This window comes from Macaca nemestrina, chromosome 1 (genome assembly GCF_043159975.1).
Source record: "Macaca nemestrina isolate mMacNem1 chromosome 1, mMacNem.hap1, whole genome shotgun sequence".
Taxonomy (NCBI): domain Eukaryota; kingdom Metazoa; phylum Chordata; class Mammalia; order Primates; family Cercopithecidae; genus Macaca; species Macaca nemestrina.
In genome coordinates this window covers 97,903,969-97,919,007 of record NC_092125.1, presented here as the reverse complement: position 1 = coordinate 97,919,007, position 15,039 = coordinate 97,903,969, and the positions used below count along the sequence as shown (strand labels likewise).

Here is a 15,039-nt window from a genome sequence, read left to right as displayed (position 1 = left end):
TTCAAGTATGCATTCACTACATTTTTACCTACACCATAAGGAATATTTTAAAAAATGTTCCCTTACGGACTCGTGTGAGAAATCCTTTAGGATATATGCCTAGGATTGCTGGGTGATAGAATGTGCAGAGATTTAATTTGACAAGTGCTTCCATATTGCTCTCCAGGATCATCACAGTACTCTGTGGGCTGGCAGCAGTGCTCGAGGGTCCCTGTGACTTCTCCTGATGCTTGGCATTATCTGCCTTTTTAATGTTTACCCCATGGCACAATGTGTTTTGTTATTGTTTGCTTTTATTTTGTTTTACTTTGTATTTCTTTGGTTATTGTTTTCAACATTTATTTATATTCTTATGAGCTTTTTGGACTTCTTTTATACATTGTTTATTCCTGTCCTTTGCCAGTTTTTCTACTCAGTTGTTGTCTTCTTGTTTATCTGTAGAAATTCCTCATATATTTGAAATAGTAAACTCTTGTTGGATTTAGACATTCAAATTGCCTATATCTTTTCTCTATTATCTATTAACTTTGTAGTCTTTATTAAGTATAAATAGTTAATTTTGAATTACTCAGGCTTATCTTTTTTTTTTTCTTTTCCTTTATGGCTTATTTCAGAAGTCCTTCCATGCTTTTAGGTCACAGAGATATTCTCCTGCATTTTCTTCTATTACCCATATGGTTTACCTTTCACATTTAGGGTTCTTAATACTCTTAGACTCCACTTTAATATGTGCTATTATGTAGGGATCCAGCAGTAGGTAGGGATCTAGTTTTAATTTTCTCTATAGAAATGAATCAGTTTTCCTAAGTATTATCTTTGTAATCATTTGTAATCACTCTGTTCAACAATATTGTGTATTTCTCTGTTAACTCAAATCTTTTATGCCTCTTAGTTCAGTTGTATAGTTTTCTTCATATGGGTCCTGCACATTCCTTAGAAAATTTCTAGGTATTTTGTAATTGTTATTGCTATTGTGAGTGAAATATTTATTTGTTTTATTTAAATCTTTTTTATTTTTAATTTTTCTGGGTACATAGTAGGCATATATATTCGTGGGGTACGTGAGATGTTTTGACCCAGGCATGCAATGTGAAATAATGAGATCATGGAAAATGGGGCATCCATTCCCTCAAGCATTTATCCTTTGTGTTATAAACAATCCAGTTACAGTCTTTTTGTTATTTTAAAATGTACAACTAAGCTCTTATTGAGTATAGTCACCCTGCTGTGCTATTAAATAATATGTCTTATTCCTTCTCCCTTTTTTTTTTTAATCCGTTAACAATCCCCGTCTCACTACCAGCTTCTCAGTACCCTTCCCAGCCTCTGGTAACCATCTTTCTACTCTACGTTCATGATTTCAGTTGTTTTGGTTTTTTGATCCCACAAATAAGTGAGAACATGTGATGTTTGTCTTTCCGTGCCTGACTTGAAATATTTATTTTTTATTGTATTTTCTAAGTGAGTATTAATATAATATTTTCAAGGTCAAATTTTTTTGCCAGTGGATGGTTACATGTGCTTCAAGTGTATAGCATATTACCTTGCTAAAAGGCATGCTGTCTCTTTTGTTTTAATGTTTTTTTAATTTCTTCTTTTAGTGTAATTATACTAGAATTACAGAAAAAGCAGGTAGCTATTTTTTATCCTGACTTTAATTGTAATGCATTCAGCATTGGCTTTGGCTGTATAATTACTTATAACTTTTTAATGTTAAGAAAGTATTCCTCGAATCCTTGTTTTCTAGGATTTTATTGAGGAATACTTGTTGAATTTTATCAAATACTTTTTAAGCATCGAAGGCCATGAAGATAATAGTCTCCTCCCATGTTACCTTGTACTCTTTGGTTTCTTGGAAATATATTTTAATACACTCTACATTTTGCTCAGCTTACGTGCTGAGTAGGTGTTAAGGATGAATGAAGATGCAATTGTCACTCTCACCAGTGAGACTAAGAGTATCTCTTTCTCCCATATCCTCTCCAGGTCATTTTAATTTTTTTGTGATTAAAGTTTACATTTGCCTTTGGCTACCATTTGCATTTCCTTTTCAGTGAAATGACTGTTCCTGCCCTTTGTCTATGTTTCGCAAATATTTTCTATCAATCTGTATCTTTTAACTTTGTTTATGGTCTAGTTTTTATTGTTACATATTTTACTTATTATTTGTTCAAATCTATTTCTTCTTCCTTTGTGGCTTCTGGGTGTTCAGACTTAAGAGGGTCTGCAACATCCTGAGAATAAACAAGTATTCTCTTAAATTTTGTTTTTATATTCTTATAGATTATTTTGAAGATGGTATGAAGTAGAGATTATGTCTATTGCGTGATCATACATGCCATCTCTTCTGTCTGAATTGAATTGCTACTTCTATGTTGTTTTTTTATTCTAACAAACTGAGACAGATTCACTGAATATTAAAAGACTTTGGGACAATGCGAATGTTATCTTTATGTATCTCAGTCATTATGAATTCACCTACTAAATTAAAGAAAATAGCACTGCTGGCTGGGTGGGGTGGTTCACACCTGTAATCCCAGCACTTTGGGAGGCCGAGGCAGGTGGATCATATGAGGTCAGGAGTTCTAGAGCAGCCCAGCCAACATGGTGAAACCCCTCTCTACCAAAAATACAAAAACTTAGCAAGGCATGGTGGCACACATCTGTGGTCGTAGCTACTCAGGAAGCTAAGGCAGGAGAATTGCTTGAACCTGGGAGGCAGAGGTTGCAGTGAGCTGAGATTGCGTCACTGCACTCCAGCTTGGGCAACAGAGTGAGACTCTGCCTCAAAAAAAAGAAAATAGCACTGCTCCATTCATGTATCTTTCTTTTACATTTGGAAGAAAGGCAGTATTACAAAATAGAAAATAGAAAAGGATAAAAATAAAATTATTTTGCTTTTGATATTCTTTTAAGACTGAATAAGAGAGATTATGGAGAAAGGATATTGGTATTTTAACTGCAACCTTATACTGATACTGGATGTTTGTATGACTAGCAATCAAGTTTTATGTTTGTGTGTGTGTGTGTGTGTGTTTGTAGATTGTAGGAAGAAATGTAGAAACAGATCAATGACTCATATCTTTAATATAACAGGATGGCATAGACTTACTCAGCATTTTGATTTTTTTTCCTTTGATATAGATGGATCATGATGATAGTCACTTATTACTTAATATATAGATACAGTTTCTAATATACCTTTCCCTTGAAGTTACTTTGAAGTGTTTTTCTGTTTATATATGGGTCTCCTCCTTTTCTATGCAATTTGCTGCTTAAGGATTATACTCATTAATCTTTGTTTTTATTTTGCTACAGGAGGAGTTGGATTTGTCTTCTAGTTCTCAGATGTCTCCTCTTTCCTTATATGGTGAAAGCTCTAATAGTCCCTCTTCAGCAGAGCCACTGAAGGAAGATAAGCCTGTCACTGGTCCTAGGAACAAGACTGGTATTACTCTATCTCCTAACTTCTGTTATTTCTGTTTCAGATTGAGCTTAGGTTCCATTTCTTAAAGGAAAATGCTGGATTAAGTTTATGTTTATTAGGCTGGCTTGCTGTTTTTTAATTGGTGGACCTGTATTGTTTGTTGTGAGTGATTACTGTGGAGAGGAAAGGGGAGAAATAATCTTTGGTTGTCTCTGTCTTTATAGGTGAAAGATACTTTAAAATAGACTCAGACCCCACCATCTTCAGGAGAGATTTCAAAGTTTCTGTTAAAGATAACTGAATGGAGGGCCATTCAACCATGACTTTTTTTTTTTTTTTTTTTGAGACTGAGTCTGGCTCTGTCACCCAGGCTGGAGTGCAGTGGCCGGATCTCAGCTCACTGCAAGCTCCGCCTCCCGGGTTTACGCCATTCTCCTGCCTCAGCCTCCCGAGTAGCTGGGACCACAGGCGCCCGCCACTTCGCCCGGCTAGTTTTTTTGTATTTTTTAGTAGAGATGGGGTTTCACCGTGTTAGCCAGGATGGTCTCGATCTCCTGACCTCGTGATCCGCCCGTCTCGGCCTCCCAAAGTGCTGGGATTACAGGCTTGAGCCACCGCGCCCGGCCCAACCATGATGTTTGTTACCTGTTAATCTCTGGGTGTTATTCCGCGATTTTAGCTCTTCTCCTTTACCAGTTAGTGTGTCCCATTCCCAAAACTGCAGCTTGGCTAGAAAAGAAGGTAACAGTTGAAGTACTTTTCTTCAGTTCATTCAGGTATATGTATTGTAGCAAGGTGTGTGATAGAATCTGTGTTTTAGGGCTTGCTTAATTGCTTTCACATTGACTTGTGGTTTGTCTGTTTTTTCTCCAGAAAATGGACTGACTCCAAAGAAAAAAAATCAGGTGAATTCAAAACCTTCAATTCAGCCCAAGCCTTTATTGCTTCCAGCAGCACCCAAGACTCAAACAAACTCCAGCGTTCCAGCAAAAACCATCATTATTCAGACAGTACCAACACTTATGCCATTGGCAAAGCAGCCACCAATTATCAGTTTACAACCTGCACCCACTAAAGGTACCTGAGCAGAATTTAAGGCTGTGTATGTTTATTTGGAGGGCAGTAAGGGTTGTGTCATATGATTTGTTTTAATTCAGGTTATAATTTCTGAGCACGTGCTGTTTGTCAGGAATGTATTTGGTTATGAGGACATTGCAGAGATGACTAATGTATGGTTCCTGTCATAACAAGGGATATAGCTCTCCAGACCAGTTACATCCGATGGCTGTTTTGAAAATCTGGGACATTTTCTTGGTACCATTTTAATCTGGTGGATTAAATACAGAAACACAAATTTTTAGCTAGTTGAATGCAGAGTTCAGGTCAGCCAGATTTTTGTGGCTGTGAACTTTTTTTGTTTTTAAGGAGTATTTAAAATAATAGGGTCCATTTCAGGTGTGTGATAGCAATAGAATCAAGCCCTTAATCTCTGAGGAGGGTGCATGGTTTAGTAAACAGTATATTGACCTGGTCACTATGAGCAGATATGAACTCTGTTTTCAACTAGCTAAGAATTTGTGTGTTTCATATTTTATCCACCAGATGGCCTCATATACTTGTGATTCTACAAGAGGTTTAGTTCATAATTGAAAGAAGTTCAAGTCTAAGGATTTGGTACTATTCAGATATAGGAGTCATTTGCGTATGGAGATCTCTTAGGTAGGTTAGTCATCATTGTACTCATACTGATGTCTGTGTACATTGAGTTCAAGAAAACTTGTGCAACATTCTTTTCTCTGGATTTAGTTTGTTGGCACCAGATGTGACTAGGCGATAAGGGGGTATGGGTTGTAAATAAATACCACTGTTACATTTGCTTTTATGACTGTATCTCATCTCCAATTGTAAATAGTTAGCTCGTTTTTTGGAGCATAGTTTTAATGAGGGTAAATTTGATAAATTTAATTTCCAGATACTCTTTTAGCTTTGTTCTATTACATGGTCATAGACAATATGACATTGATAAAAAGAAGACCTAGATGAGAAAATGGATGGATCAGTGGAAATTCATCAATCAGTCCCACCAAAAATAAACAGACAAACAAACAAAAACCAGTTTGAAATTCCTGTCCTCTCAGTACAAAGTCAAAACTGCTGCTTTTTCCATATGAAAAATAGCAATCCTATAGAATAGGTATTCTTGTGATTTATAAGTGTGTATTAAGGGTTTATGAACTCCTTGAAATAAAATGCAGGATTTAATAGATGTTCATATTTGGATTATTCTAGGAATAGTCTTCAAAACTTTCATTAGGATCTCATAAGGATCTGTGCCTTCCCAGAGGCTAAGAATTTAAACTAATGAAGAAACTCATTTAGTTCCCATAAGCTATTAAAATACGTCTATACAGAAAATCTGACATTAATATGACTAGTGTATAAAGCAGGGGTCTTCCTAAGAATTTGCCCTTAGCAGATCATTGACTATGTTTGAGTGATGGAAGATCTTACCTATAGTAAGAAGACAAACTGTTCTTTTCTGAGCAGTTTATCAGTTCCAGAAACCTGAATTACATGTTATTTGAAACTTCAGTACTTTCCTGTGATATGAAGACTATACTTATTTTTTTGTGAGCATGTGCTAATATGAGGAACTGCACCTTGTCTGTTTTTTTTTTTTTTTCTTTTTTTTGAGACGGAGTCTGTCTCTGTTGCCAGGCTGGAGTGCAGTGGTGTGATCTCGGCTCACTGCAACTCCTGCCTCCTGGGTTCAAGTGGTTCTCCTGCCTCAGCCTCCAGAGTAGCTGGGACTACAGGCACGTGCCACCATGCCCAGCTAATTTTTATATTTTTAGTAGAGGTGGGGTTTCACCATGTTGGCCAGGATGATCTTGATCTCGTGATTGCCCGCCTCGGCCTCCCAAAGTGCTGGGATTACAGGTGTGAGCCACCGCGCCTGGCGCCTTGTCTGTTTTTATAGTACAATCTAAATAGGTGGTGTTATTGTAATAACATACAGATTTAAGGTATGTTTTTCATTCATTTGAGAGTGGAGAGGGAGGAAGAAGGGAAGTATAGGCAAGGCATTATGCGGTTAATCATGTTTATACTAGTAGTAAGTATTTTACCATTGAAAAAGAAGAGATAATTTCCACAGGTTTAAGACTCAGATTCTCTAGCTTGGAATATAAAACTCTTCACAATTTGGCTCTAGTTTAGTTTTTAGTTTTTTTTTTAATAGAGGGTCTCACTATATTGCTCAGTCTGGTCTCGAACTCCTGGGCTCAAGGGATCTACCCACCTCGATCTCCCAAAGCTCTGGGGTTAAGGCATGAGCCACCATGCCTGGTGTTCTAGTTTAGTTTTCGAACTTTATAATATTACTCTTTTCTATAAATCCCTTCTTCTAGCTCAACTAATCTGGCATTGTTCTTTGAATTCTCTTGTTTTTCCTAGTTTTTTGGCTCACCATTTTCTACCAACCAGCAACAACTTATGCCTACTTCTACTTCTCAGTCCTCCATGTCCTTTAAGACTGTTTTGAGTAGTGTAGATGAGAGATAATGAAAACCTGGAATATCAGTAAAAGTGGAGAACCAGGATGAAGAGTAGAGATGTTAAAAGTGTAGAATCATAGAGATTGGTAATTGGATCATGTAGAAGGAGGCTGAAGGATAGAGAGAAAGGTATCTAGGATGACTTCCATTTTTCTATCTTGGGGCTTTTTGGGTAAATGATGGCGAAAATTATTGAAATGGGAGACAGAGGTAAAATACGTTGCCCAGATCACTCTGCTAATAAGAAGTAGAGCCAGAACTTGAGCCCAGGTGGTCTGGCTTGGAGTCTATGTAAATAATCACTATACTGTATTGCCTTAAAAAAAAATGACAGATGTATTCCTTGCTCTCAAGAATTCTACACTTTAATTGGGGAATTAAATTCACACAAACAGTTAAATAACAGTCACTGTGATAACTAATACATTAATAACTCATGCAGTGCCCATATGGAAGCTATTATTATATAGAAAAGGAGATTAATAATAATAATAATAATTGCACTTAAGTTCTTACTATGTGCCAGACACTCTTCTAAGTGCTTAAGTGCATTATCTTATTTAATCCTTATGTCAACTCTATGGTGATGGGTTCTGATATCTCCATTTTATAGATGAGAACACTAAGCACAGATTATTTGCGTAAAGTCACACAGCTATGCTATTTCAGACAAAGTAGGCATTCAATAAATGTTTGATACATAGTTTAAAATCTTTGAAGAAAGTTTAAAAGAAAGAACTATCAAAATCAGTGAGTTACACATAGTCAAAAAAGTATGGCATTGAATCCAGCCATGTTCCATTAAGGAGATTATGCATGTAATGCCAGAGAGGATTTTGAGCATGCTGAAATGGATAAACAGCCTTTGGAATGTCCTTTTTAACTGTTTCCACACTAGGAAAAGTAGTAACTATGTTCAGCTGCTATTTAAGGCCCCAGACAATTCTTTGCGTTGTAATTTGTGGCCTGGTCAGCATTTACCAAGTCACCATGAGAGTTTTTTGTTCTTTCACTTGAACATATTGTCATAGAAATTTAGTTGTTTCCCCTCATTCTGTGTTGAACCCAAACATGCCTAGAATATTTAGGGTATCCCTGATTTAGATGCTGGGTAATTTGAGGATACTTGGGTACTCTGGGATGAAAAGGCTTGATGTACTATATGGGAAAAAAAGGGAGGCAGCAGTGGCTTGGTAGGACTCAAGCCACATTTGGTACAGATGCCTTGCCTTTGGTACACACACATCTCCTTTGTGTGATGCTCAGCACTCTCAGCAAGGAGACAGTGACTACACAGTGTACTACACAATTGGCAGTACAGATTTGGATTATTTTTCTTAATTAGTTTAAGAAATATTACAAAGCCTTCTGTACAAGTTATCTGCCAGGGCTTTAAATCTGTAACTGTAGCTAGAAATAGGATTCTTTCTTATAAGTTACCTAATTCATTATGTTTATACCTCTTCTGTTCTTTAAAATACTCCCAAATTTCCCTGAACAGTGTTTAATTTTGGGGGGGTATCTTTTAATCATAATTTTTAAACTCAGATGATGTAGAACATGGCTTCCTGTAATACTCTTCTCAAAGTATTGGTTTAAGTCAGTGGTTCTCAATCTGTGTATTGTGGACCCTGGGGTGTGGGTGATGGGGGTAGTAGCCTTATGGCATTTTGCAGAGCATCTGTAAATCCATACTTGAAGCAAGCATTTTCTGTAGACCAAATAAATAATTTGTTTCATATATCTTTGTACAGCTCTTCAAATTTGTATAGCTATACTTCTGACTAGTAAACTCTAAGTTCATTTTAAATCTTCACTAAATTCTTAGCAGCCTTTTTCCATCATGTATTTTCTCAATCCATAGAAACTAAAAGGACAACCTTGATGATTTTGGGTGACCATGATATTATTTTATATTAAAAGAGAGCTCTTATATTCAGGAGCCTTTGGGGAGAGACTATGGGTTTTCTAGGTGTAGAATTATATCATCTGTGTGAGAGGTAGTTTGACTTCCTCTCTTCATATTTGGATGCCTTTTATTTCTTTGTTTTGCCTGATTGCTCTGGCTGCGACTTGAGCACTTGGGAATTCTTGATTTTTTTTTTTTTTCTCTACAATATGATGAATATGTATTTTCATAGTGCCAGATTGACTGTAATTTCTTATTGTTATTAAAACCTAACACTTGGTCATATGCTATTTACTTTATGTGTTACTAATTTTTATTTGCGTATTTGGCGTAAACATATTTATGTCTGCTTATGAGTAATTTCTCCATTTTATATGTTTTTACTTCATAAAAGAATGGAGTCTACCTCAAAACAAATTAGGCATCAAAGGAACATACCTCAAAATAATAAGAACCATCTATAGCAAGTCCACAGCCAGCATCATAACGAATGTATGAGAGCTGGAAGCACATTCCCTTTGAGAACCAGAACAAGACAAGGATGCCCCTCTCACCGCTCATATTCAACATAGTGCCGGAAGCAGTCAGGCAAGAGAAAGAAATAAAAGGCATCCAAATAGGAAGAGAGGAAATCAAACCATCTCTCTTCACAGACGATACGATTCTATACCTAGAAAACCCATAGTCTCTGCCCAAGTCTCCTAGATCTGATACACAACTTCAGCAAAGTTTTAGGATACAAAATCAATGTACAAAAGTCAGCAGCATTTCTATACCCCAGTAATGTTCAAGCTGAGAGCCAAATCAAGAATGCAATTTCATTCACGATAGCCAAAAAAAGAATATAAAGTACCTGGGAATACAGCAAGCTGGGGAGGTGAAAGATCTCTACAATGAGTATTACAAAGCACTGCTGAAAGAAATCAGAGATGACACAAACAAATGGAAAAACATTCCATGCTCATGGATAGGAAGAATCGATAGTGTTAAAATGGCCATACTGCTCAAAGCAATTTACAGATTTAATGCTATTCCTATCAAACTGCCAATAACATTTTTTACACAATTAGAACAAACTATTCTAAAGTTCACATGGAACTGAAAAAGAGCCTAAGTAGCCAAAACAGTCCTAAGCAAAAAGAACAAAGCGAGAGACATCACACTACCTGATTTCAAACTGTACTACAAGGCTACAGTAACCAAAACAGCATGATACTGGTACAAAAACAGACACATAGACCTATGGATTAGGTTAGAGAACCCAGAAGTAAAGCTGCACCCCTGCAACCATCTGGTCTTTAACAAAAACAGACTGGGGGAAAGGATGCCCTATTCAATAAATGGTGATAAGATAACTGGCTAGCCATATGCAAAAGATTGAAAGTGGATCCTTTCCTTTAAGTGTATATAAAACCCAACTCAAGATGGATGAAAGACTTAAATGTACATGCCCAAATTATATTATAAAAACCCTAGAAGAAAATCTAGGAAATACAGTTCTGGACATAGGCCCTGTCAAAGATTTCATGATGAAGACTCCAAAAGCAATTGCAACAAAAACAAAAATCGACAAATGGGACCTAATTAAACTAAAGAGGTTGGGTGTGGTGGTTCACACCTGTAATCCGAGCACTTTGGGAGGCTGAAGGGTGGATCGCTTGAGATCAGGAGTTCAAGACTAGCCTGGCCAATATGGTGAAACCCCATCTCTACTAAAAATACATAAATTAGCCAGGCATGGTGGTGCATGCTTGTAATCCCAGTTACTTGGGAGGCTGAGGCAGGAGAATTGCTTGAACCCAGGAGGCCGCAGGTGCAGTGAGCTGAGATTGTGCCACTACACTCTAGCCTGGGCGACAGAGCTCAAAAATAAATAAATAAAAATCAATTAAAGAGCTTCTGCACAGCAAAAGAAACTATCAACAGAGTAATAGGACAGCCTACAGAATGGGAGAGAATATTTGCAAACAGTGTATCCAACAAAGGTCTAATCTCCAGAATCCATAAGAAACCTAAATTAACAAGCAAAAAACAAACAACCGCATTAAAAAGTGGGCAAAGGACATGAACAGACACTTGTCAAAAGAAGACATAGACATGGCCAACAAGCGTATGAAAAAATGCTCAACATCACTAATCATTAGAGAAATGCAAATCAAAACCACATTGAGATACCATCTCACATCAGTCAGAATGGCTACTATCAAAAAGTTGAAAAATATCCGATGCTGGTGAGATTGCAGAGAAAAGTGATTGCATATACATTGCTGGTGGGAATGTAAATTGGTTCATCCACTGAATGCAGTTTGTAGATTTCTCAAATAACTTAAAGCAGAACTACCATTTGACCCAGCAGTCCCATTACTGGGTATATACCCCCCAGGGAATATAAAGACACATGCACACATATGTTCATCATAGAACTGTTTGCAATGGTAAAGACATGGAATCAACCTAGATGCCCCTCAGTGGTGAACTAGATAAAGAAAATGTACATATACACCATTCAATACTACACAGCCATAAAAAAGAATGAAATCATGGTCTTTGCACCAACATGGATGGAGCTGGAGGCCATTGTCCTAAGATAATTAACGCAGGCACGGAAAACCAAATACCGCGTGCTCGCTTTTATAAGTGGGAGCTATACATTGAGTACACATAGACATAAAAAGGGAACAATAGACAACAGGGGCTACTTTTTTTTTTTTTGAGACAGAGTCTCGCTCTGTCTCCCTGGCTGGAGTACAGTGGCCCATTCTCAGCTCACTGCAAGCTCCGCCTCCGGGGTTTACACCATTCTCCTGCCTCAGCCTCCCAAGTAGCTGGGACTACAGGCACCCGCCACCTCGCCCGGCTAGTTTTTTGTATTTTTTAGTAGAGATGGGGTTTCACCGTGTTAGCCAGGATGGTCTTGATCTCCTGACCTCGTGATCCGCCCGTCTCGGCCTCCCAAAATGCTGGGATTACAGGCTTGAGCCACCGCGCCCGTCCAACAGGGGCTACTTTTGAGGGTGGAGGATACAAGGAGGGTGAGGATCAAAAAATTACCTGTTGGGTACTGTGCTCATCACCTGAGTGATGAAATAATCTGAGTGCCAAACACCTGTGACATGCAATTTATCCATGTGACAAATCTGCATGTGTACCCCCTGAACCTAAAGTAAAAGTTGGGGGAAAGAAAAACTGAGTCCAAGGGAAAATAAGGAGGTAAAAATGTTTAATGATCATTTATGCCCAAGTATTAATACATATTCTCTACTCCAAATCCATGAAATTATTTTTAGATCTTCTTATCTGGGATAAAATGCTGCTTATTGTATTCTGCTACTTTCAGTGTGTTTTTTGAGGCCATCTGAAATAAGGGCTTTGCTTTTATAAGTTATCTTTTTTAGCTAAGACAGATGTTCTTGACAAACAGGTGTTCTGAATCTTTATTTTAATTTTTAGTTTTCCCCGATCCTTTGAAATACTGAGCTGAGTTTTACATGTGTCAACCTGTTTGAAAGCATAATGCTTTTTTTTTCTTAAATTATAAATTTACATGGGATTTTAGTTGCCAGTTATTTTAGTACCTTCATTTTGTTAGATAGGCTCAAGCAGCTGTGGATGTTAGGCAAGGCTTTCAACACCTTGTAAAAATCTGCCAGATCTGAAAGGAAGCACTTAGCAGGCAAGTAAAATTTTTAATAGATTAGTGGTATGAGTTGTATAAGTCTTTAGGTTAATGGTACAGGTTTAGTACCCCTTAAATGAAATGCTTGCAACCAGAAGTGTTTCAGATTTTGGGTACTTTTGGATTTTAGAATATTTGCATATATATAATGAGATATCTTGGGGACAGAACCCAAGTCTAACATGAAATTCATTTATGTTTCATGTATATCTTATACACATAGCCTGAAGGTAATTTTTATATAATATTTTAAGTAAGTTTGTGTATGAAACAAAGTTTGCATACATTGAACCATCAGAAAGCACAGTTGTCACTATCTCATGTGGACAATCTGTAGTTGTTTGGCACCACCATCATTCCTGGCTCTAAATTCATATGCTACTGACAAGCAATCATTTTATTACACTTATTCACAAATTCACACGTAAGAACTTAACAAAAATTATGACATACCATCAATACAGTGGAAAAATAATGTGTACAGGGTAACTAGACAGGACAGTAGAATCACCAGAATAGAAGTGTCAGCTACTACACAACAGCAACAACAAAAAATGGCAGCTTTCAGTCTCTGCTTTTGATGCTATGTTTTCATTAAAAGCCTACTGTACCCTCTATTTTATGTCTTCAGGTGAGAAGAAACGTCAGAAGCAGTTGAGGGACTGGAAGTGGGTCCTCTGGGGATGAGGAGGCATTCTGTTGGATGACTTCTAGAAATGTTTTCTATGGAGTCATCTGCCTCATTAACAAGTTTTTGTCTTAGAAGTCTCTTTTTGATTTTATAAACTGACATGATTTCTTTTTCTGTTATGACTGTATGCTGCTTTAGTCATTTACTAGGCCCATCACACATTTTTACCATGCCATCTATAGGCACTTTTTCTGCTGAGTTAACAACACCATCTTCATTGTCATTTTTACAGATTGAGTATCCCTTATCCAAAATACTTGGGACCAGAAGTGTGGAGTTTTCCACTTGTGGAGTTGTGTCAGCACTCAAAAAGTTTTGGATTTTGGAGCATTTTGGATTTTGGGTTTTTGGATTAAGGATGTTCAACCTCTACTAATTCTCCTCAAATTAGCATAAATTTAAAATAATGATACATCCAAAGACTCTGAAAAGAATTGAAGGCCATTTTTGGGGGAAGAGGGAAAGGGCTGGTGTCATCTACAGACTATTTTGAATCACAGATTTATGTTTACCGTGATTGTTAGCTAAGATTTAATCTCAAATGGTTTTAAGTTTTTTGGTATTTGTAGTCCTTTTTTTTTTTTTGTTGTCCTTTTTAGGGATGTGCCTGCCTCAGCCTCCCAAGTAGCTAAGACTCGAGGTACATACCACCATACCATACCCGGCTAATTTTTACATTTTTTTTTTGTAGAGACAGGGTATCACTATGTTGCCTTGCCTGGTCTCAAACTCCTGGCCTCCCAAAGCACTGGGATTACAGGTGTGAGCCACAGTGCCTGGCTTGTAGCTCCTTCTTCTTCTAATACTGAGTTACTATTACTACGTTTATGTTCAGATATTTTTGGTGTTGTGTGCATTTGTAAATCCTATTAATTTAGAATACATGACTCTCCATGTTCAGTGTAAAAGATTTGTTATTTATAATAAGACAAATCCTTTTAGCACTAACAAATTTCAGAGGTTAATTCTTAGAAATCCAGGGATTACAGCAAATTTGATAGCTATTTAGTTGATAAAGATAAATAAGAAAGTATATTGTTAATGATAGTTCAAAGAGATGAATTTAGTTGGTCCCATTAAAAACATAACAAAGTCACCGTAAGTGTGTGCTGCTATCGATCCAATGTTTTAACTGATGGTGTCAAATCCCTTGGTGTTGATCTTACCCATTACGTCTGCAGAAGAGACCTAATTATAAGCTGCTTCCCCTGCCACAACAGTTGTGTACCCTCTGATTGCTTTTCTTTTTTCTAATGCAGGCCAGACGGTTTTGCTGTCTCAGCCTACTGTGGTACAACTTCAAGCACCTGGAGTTCTGCCCTCTGCTCAGCCAGTCCTTGCTGTTGCTGGGGGAGTCACACAGCTACCTAATCACGTGGTGAATGTGGTACCAGCCCCTTCGGCGAATAGCCCAGTGAATGGAAAACTTTCTGTGACTAAACCTGTCCTACAAAGTACCATGAGAAATGTGGGTTCAGATGTAAGTTTTGAAACTTAGTGCTTCTCTTAATGCCTAATTTAAAAACCAACAAAAAACACCTTTTGCTTTTGTTGCCTTTTTTTTTTTTTAGAGTTTCTTATATTGCATCAAATAAAAGAGTGTGCTGAATTGCACATCTAGTCTTTGGAGGAAAATTAGGGTAAGGCTTACTATGTTAGAATCTAAGTGAAAAGGTTTTTGAAAGTCTGAAGTGGTTTGATGAAAAGCGAAGTATGCATACCTCCCTCTTCTTTACTTCTTCTTTAGAACCAACCCTCTTATTACTCTTTTCAAGCCCT

General features: G+C 37.2%; 1 protein-coding gene across 5 annotated transcripts in view; it reads left to right on the top strand.

Moving 5' to 3' along the window:
* Positions 1 to 15,039, top strand: part of LOC105498227 (activating transcription factor 6) — a 243,691-nt gene that overhangs the window by 23,487 nt on the left and 205,165 nt on the right. For all 5 annotated transcript variants that reach the window (XM_011770213.2, XM_024798090.2, XM_071082106.1 and 2 more), the window contains 3 exons: positions 3,319 to 3,448; positions 4,301 to 4,504; positions 14,520 to 14,740. In XM_011770213.2, coding sequence (XP_011768515.2) covers positions 3,319 to 3,448; positions 4,301 to 4,504; positions 14,520 to 14,740 — 555 coding nt within the window. The remainder of the gene's footprint in view (positions 1 to 3,318; positions 3,449 to 4,300; positions 4,505 to 14,519; positions 14,741 to 15,039) is intronic.